General features: G+C 40.9%; 1 protein-coding gene across 1 annotated transcript in view; it reads left to right on the plus strand.

Annotated features, from left to right (window-relative positions):
• The window catches only part of LOC139020176 (ankyrin repeat domain-containing protein 26-like), a 114,383-nt gene that overhangs the window by 36,022 nt on the left and 62,810 nt on the right, over window positions 1–15,551 (plus strand). The window contains exons 7-9 of the mRNA XM_070429947.1: window positions 6,681–6,857; window positions 6,957–7,133; window positions 7,234–7,397. Of these exons, the coding sequence (XP_070286048.1) occupies window positions 6,681–6,857; window positions 6,957–7,133; window positions 7,234–7,397 (518 nt within the window). The remainder of the gene's footprint in view (window positions 1–6,680; window positions 6,858–6,956; window positions 7,134–7,233; window positions 7,398–15,551) is intronic.

A 15,551-nucleotide genomic window follows, 5' to 3' on the forward strand; every position in this document is an offset into this window, starting at 1 on the left:
AACAATATATTACCTACAGGAATATTAAGAAAAGAAACTAACAGTTCTAGAGTAGTCTACTATTGGCTAGAGTACACCCTATATTATGTAACTAACCTGTGTTATTTAGTCATCACAATAACTTTCAAAGTAGCTGTGCTATTGTATTCATTTGGCAACTTTTTAGTAATGAGACAACTGTAGTTCAAGGAGGTGGAAGAATTGACACCTGATTCTATAGTTAATGAGTGTCCACCTGTTTGACTTGCAAATCTATTCCATTTTCCTCAACTTCTCTGATAAATTCCTGTGTAGCACTGGCTTGAGATACAGAAGCGAATCAGATCAACTCAGAAAGTAAATATTATTGTGTGTTAACTCTGATTTAGAGTTTCTCTAAGAGGCCTAGTTAGTATAAGCACTTACCTTACTATTCTTTTTTTAATATGTTTTATTGATTTTTTTTTTACAGAGAGGAAGGGAGAGAGATAGAGAGTTAGAAACAACGATGTGAGAGAAACATCAATCAGCTGCCTCCTGCACACTTCCTACTGGGGATGTGCCCTTAACCAAGGTACATTCCCTTGACCGGAATCGAACATGGCACCTTGAGTCCACAGGATGACGCTCTATCCACTGAGCCACATCGGCTAGGGCTTACCTTACTATTCTTGACAATTGTAGTGGTACCAGTAAATAGAACCTTTTTTTCCCGCCAAAGCTATTAGGGTTTATAGCAGTTAGCTATGGCCACAGACCCAAAAGGTTTACCTAAGCAAGGCCTGCTTAGGTTAAAATGATATTTATACATCTTGGAATGAATTATTTATCTGTAAGTAGAGAATGTCTATGTATAAAGCCTGTTATCTTAATTAAATTCAGCGGGTACTTAGAGAATATCTTTAATTGATTTCTTTATTTATTGTCTTCCCAGTCTGGTTTTCTTTTCAGGCTACTACATTTGTCTAGTTGTATGAGGTTTTCTTCTTTGTTCCCATACTCTTATTTAATTCTCACATGACTTCTTGACTTTAAAATATTTTATTCTCTACTTTTTTGGGCGTTTCTTTCATTGTGTAATTTTTTTTGCCAATTCTGCCAGCTATGGTGTTCTCCATTTTTTATAGACAGAACCAAGGGCACATAGAATTTCAGGAATTTAAGAAAGCCTAGAAATTAATTAAACACAATTCCCTCTAGCTCTTCAACCAGTGTTTAATGTCCTGGCCAAGTGGTTGTATGCATGGAGTTCTGGAAATTCAAAGATTTTAAACTGACTTATTGGGGTATAGTAAAGGGTGGAACTGACTTGTAAATTCACGTTGATGAGTGTAATACTCTTCCTTCTTTATCATTCTGCAGGTGAGGTTCATAATACAAATATGGGGAGTGGGGAACAAATGCAGTCAATAGAAGATAAGAATGGATTTAGAAGGGGAATTCCAGGTTTCGAGAGGAACAACACTGGGTTGGGATTGGAATAGAGTTTTAGAAAACACATGGAGATATTGGGGTTTAAGACAAGTTAAAGATACATTTTAAGAAGGAAGGCCACAAGATTTGGCAGATTAAGATATTGGGCTCAAGGATGTCCTGAAGAGGTTGCTGTTTTTCTGTTATTTGTTTAATTGGAGGAACTAGGAACATTCAAGGTTTCTTTAGAAAGATATTTAAAAAATATTTGGAGGCACTGGAAAGATTCTTTTGATCACAAATACAACTATGGTCTCATCAACCTGAACTCTGACTCACAGAGTGGAGCTTAGGTTCCCTGGAGTCCTAGGGGATGGGAGATTGCTGAACTACATAGATCTATGGCCCAAGGCAGGTGTCTTCTGCCCTCTACCTGTTTTCCATTTAGCTGATGTGACTCCCATGTACACAGAGGGTTGAGTAGGAGTAAGACTAGATGTCAAATCACTAATGGAGTCGGGTGACACACCTGTGTTATGAGTTGATCACTCAGACTCCATTTATTTTGTTTTCTAAGAGCAGGGGAAACATGAGCTCCTATTCTTGGTCATTTGAGCCCTGGCTTGTTTCATGAGTCTGTGCCTTCATAAGCTGAAGATTTAAATGTTGGAGACTGCATGGAGCCTGCCAAAGTGTGATGTGGGAGTGGGAAGGCTAACAGCATATATAAACATTTGAATATTTAACTTCCCACCATTTCAGAACGTCCTGTATGGTTTAAGGGTAAATGGAAGGAATGGGATCTCCTTAATAAGTGGTTCCCATTCTAAAGAAGCAAGAATGCATTTTTGACTGACATCGCTTAGTCTTTGAACCAGGGACAGATGATGAGGAAGGAAAAATGTATCTTCCTGCCTTAATTTGGGTCATCAGATGTGTTCCAGTTCAGGGAATAAAAGTTATGTCATCCAGTAAGTGGTCAAAGCAAATTAATCCTAGGCAGAGTGTGTCCATTAAATAGTTCATAGGCTGGGAGAGGTGACAGCAGAAATAGATAACTAAAAGGTTTTTTAAACATTGGCCCAGTGTTAATTATATAAAGAATCTTTATTTAATATACAAAAAGCTGATCTTTCACTTAAAATTTTGTTGTTGTTTTTTAAAATGAATTTCTTCATTGGTGCTGTGGATTTTACAGCAAACATCGCATTGCTGTTTCATGTCCTACATCAGACAATGTAGTCTTCAAGGTAAAGTGCTCTCTTGTGAAATTGATTTCCTACCTGTAATTGTTTTATGCTTTAAGTTTGTAATGCAAAATTAGTCTTTTTGTAGTTAAATCCTCAAGCAAAGAAATATTTGTTTGTTTTATTGATTTTAGAGAGAGTGGAAGGGGTTCGAGAGAGAAAGATAGAGAGAGAGAGAGAGAGAGAGAGAGAGAGACTTTGATGTGAGAAACAAACATTGATTAGCTGCCTCCTGCATGGTCCACAATAGGGGTTGAACTGGTAACTTGGGAATATTGAAATGGGAATTGCTTCTTTGAAGTCAATGGAGTATTAAATATTTTAACAATGATTTTATCAATATTTGCTTTATAGATTGAAGTGCTCATGTTCATAAAAGTTATTTCTTCTTGTTGGATTGATCCCATGTCATTATGTAATGGCCTCCTTTGTCTCTTTCTGTAGTCTCAGATTTAACTTCTATTTCGTCTGAAATAAGTATTGCTATCCCAGCTTTTGTTGTTGTTTGCTCTTTTATTTTTTAAATACATTTTTACTGTTTTCAGGGAGAGGAAGCTAGAGGGATAAAGAGGTATAAACATCAATAAGAGAGAAACACCCATCCTCTGCCTTCTGCATGCCCCCCTCTGAGATTTTGGCCTGTATCCTGGCCATGTGCTCTGACCAGGCTGGTGACCTCTTGTTTCTTAGGTAGACACCTGACTGTTGAGCAACACTGGCCATGGGAATATTTTTTAAGTGAATTTTTATTTATTGATTTGAGAGAGAGAGAAAAGGATAGACAGAAAAAGAAAGACACATTGATTTGTTGCTCCACTTATTTATGCATTCATTGGTTGCTTCTTGTATATCCCTGATGAGAGATTAAACCCACAAAGTTGGCATATTTGGTCAACACTCTAACCACGTGTGACACCAGAATAAGGCCCTTTTTGTTTGTATTTTCAGGAAATATCATTTTCCTTCTTTTTTACTTTCAGTATGTGTGTATCTTTTTCTGAATCTGTTCTTTTGTAGATGGCACATATAAGGATCTGGTTTTCTTAGCCATCCATTTAACTCTTTTTTTGGAGCTTTTAAGACATATATGCCCCCTGCTGGGCATTAACAGGGATTACTGATAGGTACTGGATTATTGCTATTTTAATCTTTAAAATTATGTCCCCTGCCTTTTTTCTTTTTATATAGAAGCCACTTTAATATTTCCCATAACACTGTCTCTTTTTGTGTGTGTGTGATGAACTTCTTTAGGTTACCTAGGATGCTCTTTATTTCCTCCTCAATTATAAATGATACCTTTGATGAGTAGAGTAGTCTTGGTTGTAGGTCCTTCTGTTTTATCACTTTGAATATTTTGTACCAGTAACTATCAGACTGAAATGTTTCTGTTGAGAAAGCATCTAATAGACTTACGGAGACTCTGTTATTTGGTGCTATCCAGTTTTCCCTGTCTGCTTCTAAGATCTCCTTTTCTTTAAGCTTTTCCATCCTAATTATAAAGTGTCTTGTTTGGGACTCTCGTTGCACCCTGCACTTGTGTGTCTTCTTCCTTCACCAGGCTAAGGAAGTTTTCAGTCATTATTTCCTCAAGTAGGTTCTTAATTTTTGCTCTTCTTCTCTTCCTTCTGGTGCTCCTATGGACACTGCTATGTTTTCTGTTACCCAAGAAAATTTTTAAACTAGTCTCATTAAGAACAAATATATATATATACTAGAGTCCCAGGGCACAAAATTCACGCACTGGAGGGGGTTCCTATAGCCTGGCCTGCACCCTCTCCAATCCGGGACCGCTCAGGGGATGTCTTGCTGCCAGTTTAGGCCTGATTCTGCAATTGGACTTTCCTCTCACAATCCAGGACAGCTGACTCCTAACCACTCACCTGCTTGCCTGCATGATTACCCCTAAACACTCTGCCTCCCTGATCATTTCTAACCCCTTTGCCTTCCTGCCTGATGCCCCTAACTTCACTCCCCTGCCATCCTGATCGCCCCAAACTACTCTCTCCCATTTGCCTAATAACCCCCTCTGTCTTGGCCCCCACCACTGTGGTTTTGTCCAGAAGATGTCCAGTCTATCCGGTCTAATTACCATATTATTCTTTTATTAGTATAGATACTTTTATAAAAGTATCTCTTCTTTATATATACTTTTATAAAAGGATGTGTACTTTTATAAAAGTATATATATTGCTGCTCTAATTGGTTACATCCTGCTATATTCTCTTCTAAGTCAAAGATTCTATTCTATGCTTCATCTTCTCTGCTATGATTCTTTCTTATGTATTCTTCATTTCAGGTATTATTTTTTCATTTCTGAGTGGATATTTCATATGATTTATTTATCCTTTTTCATACATACTGTCTCTTTGTTGAAGTTCTCACTATGTTCCTTGAGAATTTTTGTACCCATGTTTTTGAACTCTGTATCTGGTGCTTATCTTGCCTCTATTTCATTTATTTGTGCGTGTTTTTTTCTGGAGATTTTACCTGTTTCTTAATTTAGAGCATATTTATTTTTCTCCCCATTTAAGCTTTCCTTCTATATTTGTTTCCTTGAATATGGGTAGATGTATGTTGCCTCCAAGTCTTGGAAAAATGGCCTTCTGTATTTGGTGTTTGTCAGGCTCATTGGAACATACTTTCTGATCACCAGAGCTAAGTGCTCCAGGAATGTCACTTGTGTATGATGTGAGCCCTCTTTTTGTAGACTGTTGATGTTTATCTATTAGTGGACGGTGTTGCTGCTCAGGATGGCTGACCACAGTATACAAGCTGCTGTGTGATGGCTGACCCCATGTCGAGTAATTCACACCAGTGTGGTATGGTTCTTGCCAAGATCTTCCTTTCAGTGTTTGGCTTGTGGAGATAAAGGTTCATGCTCTGTAGCTCCCACTGGAGCCTTGTTGAGATGGGGGTGGTGGGCACTCTGTTGTAAGTCAATGTCAGTCTTTGCCTGTGATTTTTCCTGAGCGACCTGTGTGGAGATACAAAGTGATGCAGTGTTTGTGACAGCCTCTGCTAGGCCTAGGTGTGCAAGGGAGGTGCCAAGCTGCACAGCAATGCCTGCTTCTACCAGCACCAAGCCCTCATGACAACTGAGAACAAAGCCCAGGTCACTCTGAGTTCCTCTTCTGCCTACGAGCTTTCTGTTGGGGTCAATCACTGAAAGAACTCCCATTGGTATATGAGTCCCAAGAGATAAGTGAGTCAACAGGTAGGTGTGAATGGTACTTACCATGTTGACAGTTTGAAACTCAATTTAATTTCTGAGTGTGAGGCCACTCAGGAAAAGTCCCAGCATACATAAATACCAGCCATCACTCACTGGGTACCCATGGACTTGATGGTTTGATGGCCCCCAAGAGACTCTTTGGGGTAAGGCCAGCAGAATTCATCAGGCCCAAAATACCAAGATTTGGTCTGAAGTTAGGGGAACATTACTCACTTTCCAAAATAGTACTTTAGCTAACAATTCATTGGCTTCACTCTGATCCAATGTTGTAATATATTGGTTGATATTTTTTTAAATACCACCACTTTTGAAACATTTAAAGATCTTGAAAAAATTGTAAAAGCCAATGTGGGAAACAATAGCTTCATGAAGAAAGACAAAGTTTCCTATTTGTTACTGAGGCACAAATTCACATCTTCTAAATCAATCTGTGCAATGCAACACTCAGGTAGGAAAGACAAAAGGGGGAAATTTTGCATCTTTGTCTTCTTATCTCATTGTCTCTGGTAGATAAATGGGATGAGGGTGAGAAGGGGAAATGTCAGGTAGCAAAGAGTGGATGTAATGTGAATAGGAGCACAAAATTAAGAAAGCCTTTTAGAAATCTTGGACTATCCGGCTCCTATACAGAAACAGATACGAAACAGTGTTTACAATTTCAATGACCTGTTATGATAAAATTAAACATTCAAAATATATTTATTGATTCAAGTTATAGCAATTTCATTTCTGTAATAAAATTAATGAAAATATAACTTTTGAATGAATAAGGTAATAACAATAACCATAATATCAAACTTTCATCAAAGGTTGAAGAAGAGGTGGAAGAGAAAAGTAGTAAAAGGGAAGTGTCAGAAAATGTGCATGATGGTGCTAACGATGACAGTGAAAGAAGTGGATTGCAACAGCAAATCATCAGTGAACAAACTGATTCCCAGCAGCCAAATGTTAAAATTAATGAAAACGCAGCCTTCTTAGTGGATAAGGTAATAACAAACACAACTGATAAATCCAAATGACAAAATTAATGAATAAACACTCCTTTTAAAGAATAAGTTAATAACAGTATCAAACTTTCATCAAAGGTTGAAGAAGAGGTGGAAGAGAAAAGAAGTAAAAGGGAAGTGTCAGAAAATGTGCATGATGGTGCTAACGATGACAGTGACAGAAGTGGATTGCAACAGCAAATCAACAGTGAACAAACTGATTCCCAGCAGCCAAATGATACAATTAATGAAAACAAAGCCTTCTTAGTGGATAAGGTAGTAACAAACACAACTGATAAATCCAAATGACTAAATTAATGAATAAACACTCCTTTTTAAAGAATAAGTTAATAACAGTATCATACTTTCATCAAAGGTTGAAGAACAACAGAAGAAGACAAGCAGTAAAAGGGAAGTCTCAGGTAACATGCATGATGGCGCTGAAGACAACAGTGACAGTGTTGGTGTGAGGCCGAAAGGCAACCTGGAACAAAGTGAGAAGCAGCAGGTTCCTATTAAGGAGAATGTAAATACTGATAGGTAAGCCTATAGTAGTACTTAGCAGTAGGTAATTATTCTTTTCCTATAAAACAAATTCCAATTTGAGCTAATATTCATGATTAGCAAATTTACATTTTTACTAGATAGAAACTTCCTTGCTGATCAGAAACAAATGCATATCAACAAATAATGAGATACCATTTTTTTAAGTTATATTGATAATTATTGTCTGTAAAAAATAAAAACCAGGATTGTCCCATGAGAGGAAAAGGGCATTCTCCTGCACTATTGGTAGATGAAATTAGCACATCTTCTTAGAGGGGTAATTGAGCTTTTTTCAAAAATTCAAGTATGTCATTCCTTTCCCAATAGCTTCACTTCCAGAACTAGATCCTACATGAAAACATGACTTGTATAAACATAAACATATGCAGTCTAAGGACATTTACTTTGTGTTATTATGTGTATAAAACATACAGTAGGTCAGTATATATATATATATTATTACATCGGCTAACAACATATACATTTTGTTCTTTGACGTTTGGACATTTAACTTTGCACCATTTCAGGGCAATTACCTTGTGGTTTGAGAACAAAAGAAAGGAGTGGGATCTCCCTAATAAGTGGTTTGCATGCAAAAAAAGCAAGAAAGCCTTTTTTGACTGAAATCAATTAGTCTTTGAACCAGTGACAGGTGATGAAGAAGGAACAAGGTATCTTCCTGCCTTGATTTAGGTCATCTGATGAGTTCTAGTTCGGGGAATAAAAGTTATGTCAGCCAGGAAGTAGTGAAAACAAATTAATCCTAATCAGATTGTGTTCATTGGATACCATACACATTTTTATAGCATGATGTTACATACTATAGAAAAGTGCACAATGAGAGAGATAATTCCCATAATAGATCCACTTCTGGGCTAAAAATTCCTTGGATAAAATCTAATAACCTATGTTCTTTATGGAGGGAACTCAGAAGCAACTTTGAAACGGGAAGGTGGCTGTGGTCCTGATTATGATGACTGAGTTTCTCAAAATGTGTGCTTGTCCTGTTTATTAGTTTTACCAACCAATTCAATACACTTTAAAAGTTTTTGAGTTACATGTTATCTCCCATCATTGGAATGAAATGAAGACAAATTTTGCATAGTAGACACAGGTTTACCCTTCTAGCTATTAATGTTTGCTATAAATTTCCACAAAGTATCAGTTTACTAATAGCTGAAAGGACAGATAAATGATTGGAACAGAATGGAAAGTGCCCAAACCTCCAAAAATATGTAACACTTTAGAACTAGATACTGGTGACATTTCATATTTGTAGGAAAAGGTCAGTGAAAAATGGTGGAGGATTCCATGTTAAGTGTTTGTATAAAACTAGCTAGATTTTTATTACTCCAAATAAATCTCAGATGAAAAGTTTTAAATATGCAAAATGAGAAACGTACCAGGAGAATACACAAATGTCTCTTTATACTTTGTTGTTGTTTTTTAATGTTGACAAAGACTTGAAGCACAAGATTTCTGGAGGTTGATTGAGCAATATAAAAAGTTCTATTCCTGCTGCATGACTTAGTGGTTGAGTGCCGACCTAAGAACTAGGAGGTCATGGTTCGATTCCTAGTCTGGGTATATGTCTGTGTTGTGGGTTCTATCCTTTGTAGGAGTGTGCAGGGGGCAGCCAATCAATGATTCTCTCTCAACATTGAATAAAATATATTTTATTCATCAATGAAAATATATTTAAAATGTTTCAAACACTCTGTCTATCAGAAAATAATTTTAGCAAAATAAAGAAAACGTTCTTGCAAAATATTTGCAGTATATGTGTATCAGAGGAAAGGTATGTCTTCCTTTTACAGAGAAGTCTTTGAGATCAACAACAAAAAACTATAACTTGAAAATGAACACAGTATTTTTTGGCATAAATATAAGTGACCAATGGACAAATGAGAATATATTTAGTGTCCCTGGGAAAAAGGGAATAAGGTAAAAGAGTAAAATAATATTTTCCATCCATCCAGTTTTTGAAGATTGTCCTTATGCTGCTGTTTCAAATTTAGGTTGTTTTTGACACTTGCAATAAGAAATTTGGCCCTGAGCAGCACATTTAAAACTCTGCTAGTATACTAATAAAGGGGTAATATACTAAGTAGACTGGATAGACCAGACATCTTCCAGACATCCTTCTGGATGACCTTTCTGACAGAGCAGGGGCCCAGGTGAAGCCTTTCAGGCCCAGGGTGCCTGTGGCCAGCTTGGGCGAAGCTGCTGGGGTTCTGGGTGCCTGAGGCCAGCCCACGTGTGAGCTGTGAGGGGTCCCAGGTGCCTGCAGCTGGCCAAAGGGAGGAAAGCCTGGGTACCAGGTGCCTGCAGCCAGCTGGAGGAGAAAAGCGGAGGTCCCGGGTGTGGGAGACGAGGCAGATGCAGTTTGGGGTGATCAGGCAGGCAGTCAGAGCAGGCAGGGTGGCAGGCAAGTGGTTAGGAGCCAGTGGTCTTAGAATGTGAGAGGGATATCCACTGAGGGACCAGGCCTAAACCAGCAGTCGGACATTCCTCGAGGGATCCTGGATTTCAAGAGGGTGCAATCCAGGCTGAGGGACATACCCACCCCCCGGACAAATTTTTTACGTTGAGCCTCTAGTATAGATATATTCCCAGTACCCATCAATTCTATTTATACTAAAATCTAAGTTTTATAGTTTGTTTCACTCAGTACTTCTGAAAATAACAATGTCTTAATAAGAAAAACTCATTTTGGTTATACATACACACAAACAGACTATGATCTTAATTAGTGAAAAATAGATGCAAAATGTGATAAAATTTATTTCTGAGCATTTGTATTAAAAATGAATATTTCCTTTTTAAAAAATCTGATTTCATGTTTGAACATGTACGGAAATTCTAGGAAATATTATTATGATAAAAGCATCCTCAGGAAGGGCAATCATATGAATCGCGCTCACTAGATGTCCTTCTGGACAAAGCCAGGAGCTTGGCCAGCCTGCAAAGTACCCCCAAACGGCCCTCAGCCCTTTGCCCAGGCCCCCTTAGCCTCAGTGGGGACCCTCACCCCATGGGGTTGTGGCCAGCCTGCAAAAGACCATTAGCCCCTTGCCCAGGCCAACCCCGCCCCCAGCAGAAAACCTCATCCCAATGTGGTCATGGCCAGCCTGCAAGCAGCTACTAGCCCCTCACCCAGGCTGGCCACAGCCCCAGCAGGGACCCCCACACCAAAGGGTGTGTGACTGGCCTGAAAAGAGCCCTCAACTCTCACCTAGGCTGGGCATGCCCCGCAGCGGTTACCCCCACCTTGATGGGAGCATGGCCAGCTTGCAATCTGCCCGAGTCCCTTGTCCAGGTCAGCAATGCCCCCAGTGGGGACCCCCTTCCTGATCAGGAAACCCCTTCAGGGAATATGAGCTTGGCCCCAGCCATGCACCAGGCCTCTATCTATACTAATAAAAGGGTAATATACTATTTAGGCCGGGAGACCTTTGGGAAGCCTTGTGGATTTTCTTCCAGACAAAGCCATTGTGTCAGGGCTGAGGCAGAGGCAGTTAGGGGTGATCAAGCCAGGAGGAGAGGGTACTTGGGGGTGAGCAGGCTGTCAAGGGGGATAGTTGGGGCAATCAGGCTGGCAGGAAGGCAGTTGGGGGCAAGAACGCTGGCCGGGGCGGGGTGCAGTTGGGGGCAAATAGGCCAGCAGACAGGGTAGCCTGGGGTGATCAGGCAGTCAGGCAGGTGATCGGTTAGGTGCCAGAAGTCCCAGATTGTGAGAGAGATATCCGGCTGCCATTTTATGCCTGATCTTTAAACCAGCAGTTGGACATCCCTCAAGGGGTCCAAGATTGGATAGGGCGGAGGCGGGGCTGAGGGACACCCACCCCTCATGCACAAATTTAAGTTACTGGGACACTAGCCCTGTAAAATAAAAGCCCAGTGACCATAATGGCGTAACAACCAGAATGATTGCTCTACCAGTCGCTGTGAGGTGCATCAACGACCGCTTGGACCCTTCCCCCAAGCTCGCAGGCTCTGATCATCAGATGGTGAATGGGGAACCAGGGTGGGTATCAGTTCTGCCGGACTGGGGACTCCTCAGGTTACTGGGTGGGTGGCGGCAGTATAGTAGGACTGGGGAATGGCGAGGGGAACTGGGTTGGTCGCGGTGGCGGGGCAGGACTGGGGACTGGTGAGCAGGCAGAAGATGGACCTGATCACAGACTAGGCGTAGGACCCTGCCAGAAGCCAATCCCAGCACGACAGCAGGGCTGAGTCTGGGAATGGCTGATGGCCTTTCCCCAAACCCCAAAAGGGACTGTCTGATAGTTTGCTGCCAGACAGCTCAGGGCATCTTAATCTACATGTAATTGCCTCCTACTGGCCAAACACCTGAATAGCTGTAGTTTAATTCCCCCAAATCTGACAATGCCTCTGTATAGGAAACCCTGACCCTTGGAAGTATATATCTCTGCCTTGCCTCAGGACCAATTGTGTTAATCAAAAGCATGGGGTCCTGAGACAAGGAGATCTTAGTTTCCTTTAACCTAGGTTCCACTGACCCCCAAATGCCTTTCAAAATCATGCTGCATCTCTGGACTGCTATATAATGTGTGCAAAGCCTTCTCCAGATTTCCTGAAGCCTTCATAATACTGGAACAAGAACACAGGCAGGGATCCTACCTGCGCACAATTTTGAGCACTGGGCCGCTAATATATATATATATATACACACACACATACATATATATATACACACACACACAACAGAGGTCCAGTGCAAAAAAATTAGTGCACTCGGGGGGGTCTCTCAGCTGGGCCTATGCCCTCTTGCAATTTGGGACCCCTTGGAGGATGTCCACCTGCTAGCTTAGGAATGCTCCCTGGGGTGTTGGGCCCAAGCTGGCAGGCAGACATCCCTCTGGCAGCCTGGCAGCACTCAGGGGATGTCCACTTACCAGCAGAGAGCAGACCTAAGTTGCAGTTGGACATCCTCGGTACTTCCTGAGGTGGTGGGAGAGGCTCCTGCCAACACCACTGTGCTGGCAGCCATCTACGTTGCTTGTGGCTGAGCAGAGCTCCCACTGTGGTAGTGCACTTACCACCAGGGGGCAGCTCCTGCATTGAGTGTCTGCCCCCTGGTGGTCAGTGTGTGTCATAGTGACCAGTCATACCCAGTCGTTCTGCTGTTAGGGTTAGTCTGCATATTACCTTTTTATTAAAGAGGATAGAGGCATGTTGCACAGGTGGGGGCTGGCTGGCTTGCCCTGAACGGTGTCCTGGATAAGGGTGGGGCTCCCACTGGGGTGCCTGGCCAGCCTGGGTGAGGAAATCATGTGTGTTTGCCGGCTGCTCACATGCTCTTCAGGGTGGGGGTCCCCACTAGGGTGCGTGGACAGCCTGGGTGAGGGACTGATGGCTGTTAAAAGCTGGTCACACCCCCTTCAGGGTCGGGGTCCCCACTTTGGTGTCTGGACAGTTTGGGCAATGGGCTAAGGGCCGTTTTCAGGCTGGCCAAGCCCTGCCAGCGATGGAAGCTCCCAGCCTCTTTTTTTTCCTGGGATTTATTTACCTTCTATAATTGAAACTTTGTAGCCTTGAATGGAACTCAGAGCAGGCCATGATGGCCAGGAAGCTTGGCTTCCTCCAACACTAGGAGCAACCCAAGACTCCTGCTCGCTCCAGCTCCCTGGCCAGGGCTGGCTGAAAGCAGGTATCTGGGGTTTATTTATCTTCTATAATTGAAACTTTGTTGCCTTCAGTGGAGCTTAGAGTTGGCCATAGCTGGTGGGAAGCTTGGCTTCTTCCATCACTGGGGAATGAATTTTCCTGTTTGCTCCAGCCCTGTGGCTGCCAGCTGCCATATTGGTTGGATTAATTTGCATATAGTCACTCTGATTGGATGGTGGGCATGACTTAAGGCATGGCAAAGGTTTGGTCAATTTGCATGTTTGTCTTTTATTACTGTATATATATATATATATATATATATATATATATATATATGCACTTATGTATATATAATTATACACATATGTGTTTTATGTTATATAGCTTTATTACATATAATATGAAAGTTATTATAGATTAGTCATATCTTAACGTGCTTATGAACCTAAAAATTTCAAAATAGCACCCTGATCAGTATGGCTCAGGTGGTAGGAGCATCATCCATTAACCTTATTGTACACTGAAAGGTCTTGGGGTTTGTCCCTGGTAATAGAGACCTATCCAGGTTTCAGATTTGATCCATGATTGAGGTGCTTATGGAAGCAAACCTATTGATGCATCTCCCTCACATCAATGTTTTTCTCTCTCACCCTCCTCTCTCTTTAAAATCAATTAAAAATATATTTTTTAAAAAAGTATAATTTTTTTTTTGTTTTTACAGTATTACAGAACTCTCCCATTTTGTCCCTTTTTTGTCCTTCTTCCACCTAAACCACACCCCATTCCACCACAGGAAATTTCTCATAATATTGTTTGTGTCCATGGGTTATACATATATGCTCTTTGTTTAATCTCTTCCTGTCCTATCACCACCATCCCTAGATCTGTTGTTCTAGTCTATCCATCATTACCTCTGGACGTATTTTGTTCATCAGTATATTTTGATCTTTAGAATCCACAATTAAGTGAGGTCCCTTGAAATTTTTCTTTCTTTAACTGAGTTATTTCTTTAAAAAATATAATTAAAAAATAGAAAGCACAGAAGAACTAAAATGGCTACATAAGCATACCCTGGTACTTGCCACCTCCAATAACCACATCAAAATTACAACTAAAATACAGATACAGAATAACCATCATTCAGAATCACCTGACATCCGGGTGAATGGAATTCCTACAGCTAGAGAAGTAAAGAAGAAGCACATTTTGGTGGATAGGAAGGGCAGAGGCACTGAATGGGCTGGTCCCACAACAACATTTGACTTTTTTTTCTAATCTTGATATATGTTGTGTTTATGGAGACTTCCTGTGAGAAGCAAGGGTGTCCCAGTCTTACATGAGGCCCACAACCCAAGGTTCCAGAGCAGGAGAGAGAATTCCCTTTAACTTCAAGCTGTGAAAATGAGCAAGCATTGTGGCTGATTGACAAGAACACACATTGTGGGAGACCCAGGTAGTTCCTTTTAAAGTGCCAGCACAAGAACTTACTAGGACTGAAACACTTTGTGCTCTAGCCTGGTGGTGGCAGCTTGAAAGGAACTTGTGACAATTGGGGAGTAACTGGATTGTCTGGCATCAGGGCAAGTACTCAGAGGCAGCTTTCTCAAAGACAGAGGTGCTCACAGAGGTCATTGTTCCTGTGCTGAGACTTCCCCCATCCCAGAACTGACAGGCACCCATATCTGAGTTTTCATCAGCTTGTCTCAAACTGTTTGCTCTACCCTGGTGATTCTCTGAGACCCCACCACATGCAATTTGAACACCACTCAAGCGCTTTGTACCACCGTTAACATATGAATGGCATGTCCTGGGTCAGGCTTCACACTTTGCTAAAATATCTCAAACAAGAAAAATGTATCTCCTGCATAACATCTCTTCCAATGTAGTCCCAGCTGATCCTCACACCGATTTGGCCTGGAGGTCTACTGCACCTAGTGACACCAACAGCAGTCAAGGCACAGAAAAAGATTCTGCACATAGCCCACACAGGGGTTCACCTAGATTGCCCAGCTCAGGTTCCTAAAGAGACTGAGCCACAGGATACCTATTATACAAGGCCACTCTACTAATTCCAGGAGACATAGAGGTTCTACCTAGTACATAGAAACAAACACAGGGAAGCAGCCAAAAATTTGGCAACAAAGAAACCTTTCAAAAATGAAAGAACAGGAGAAATCATCAGAAAAAGAACTAAATGAAATGGAAGCAAGCGAATTACTAGATACAGAGTTCAAAGCAATGGTTATGAGGTTGCTCAAGGATCTTTAATGAGAGCTTCAAAGGACTTAGTGAGACTTTCAAGGATTTAATGACTACACCAAAGACATAAAAAAGGACCTGGATCCGTCAGAAATTAGGCACACACTAACTGAATTCAAGAATAATTTTGAGGGATTCAGCAGTAGAGTTGAAGATCCTGAGAATCAAATTAAGACTTTGAATATGAGGAAACAGAAAATGCCTAGTTAGCAGAGCAAAAAGAAAAATGAATCCAAAAATATGAAGACAGTGTAGAGA

Source organism: Myotis yumanensis, unplaced genomic scaffold, assembly GCF_028538775.1.
Source record: "Myotis yumanensis isolate MYYU_CA2020_CCGP unplaced genomic scaffold, mMyoYum1.0.hap1 SCAF_1, whole genome shotgun sequence".
NCBI lineage: Eukaryota > Metazoa > Chordata > Mammalia > Chiroptera > Vespertilionidae > Myotis > Myotis yumanensis.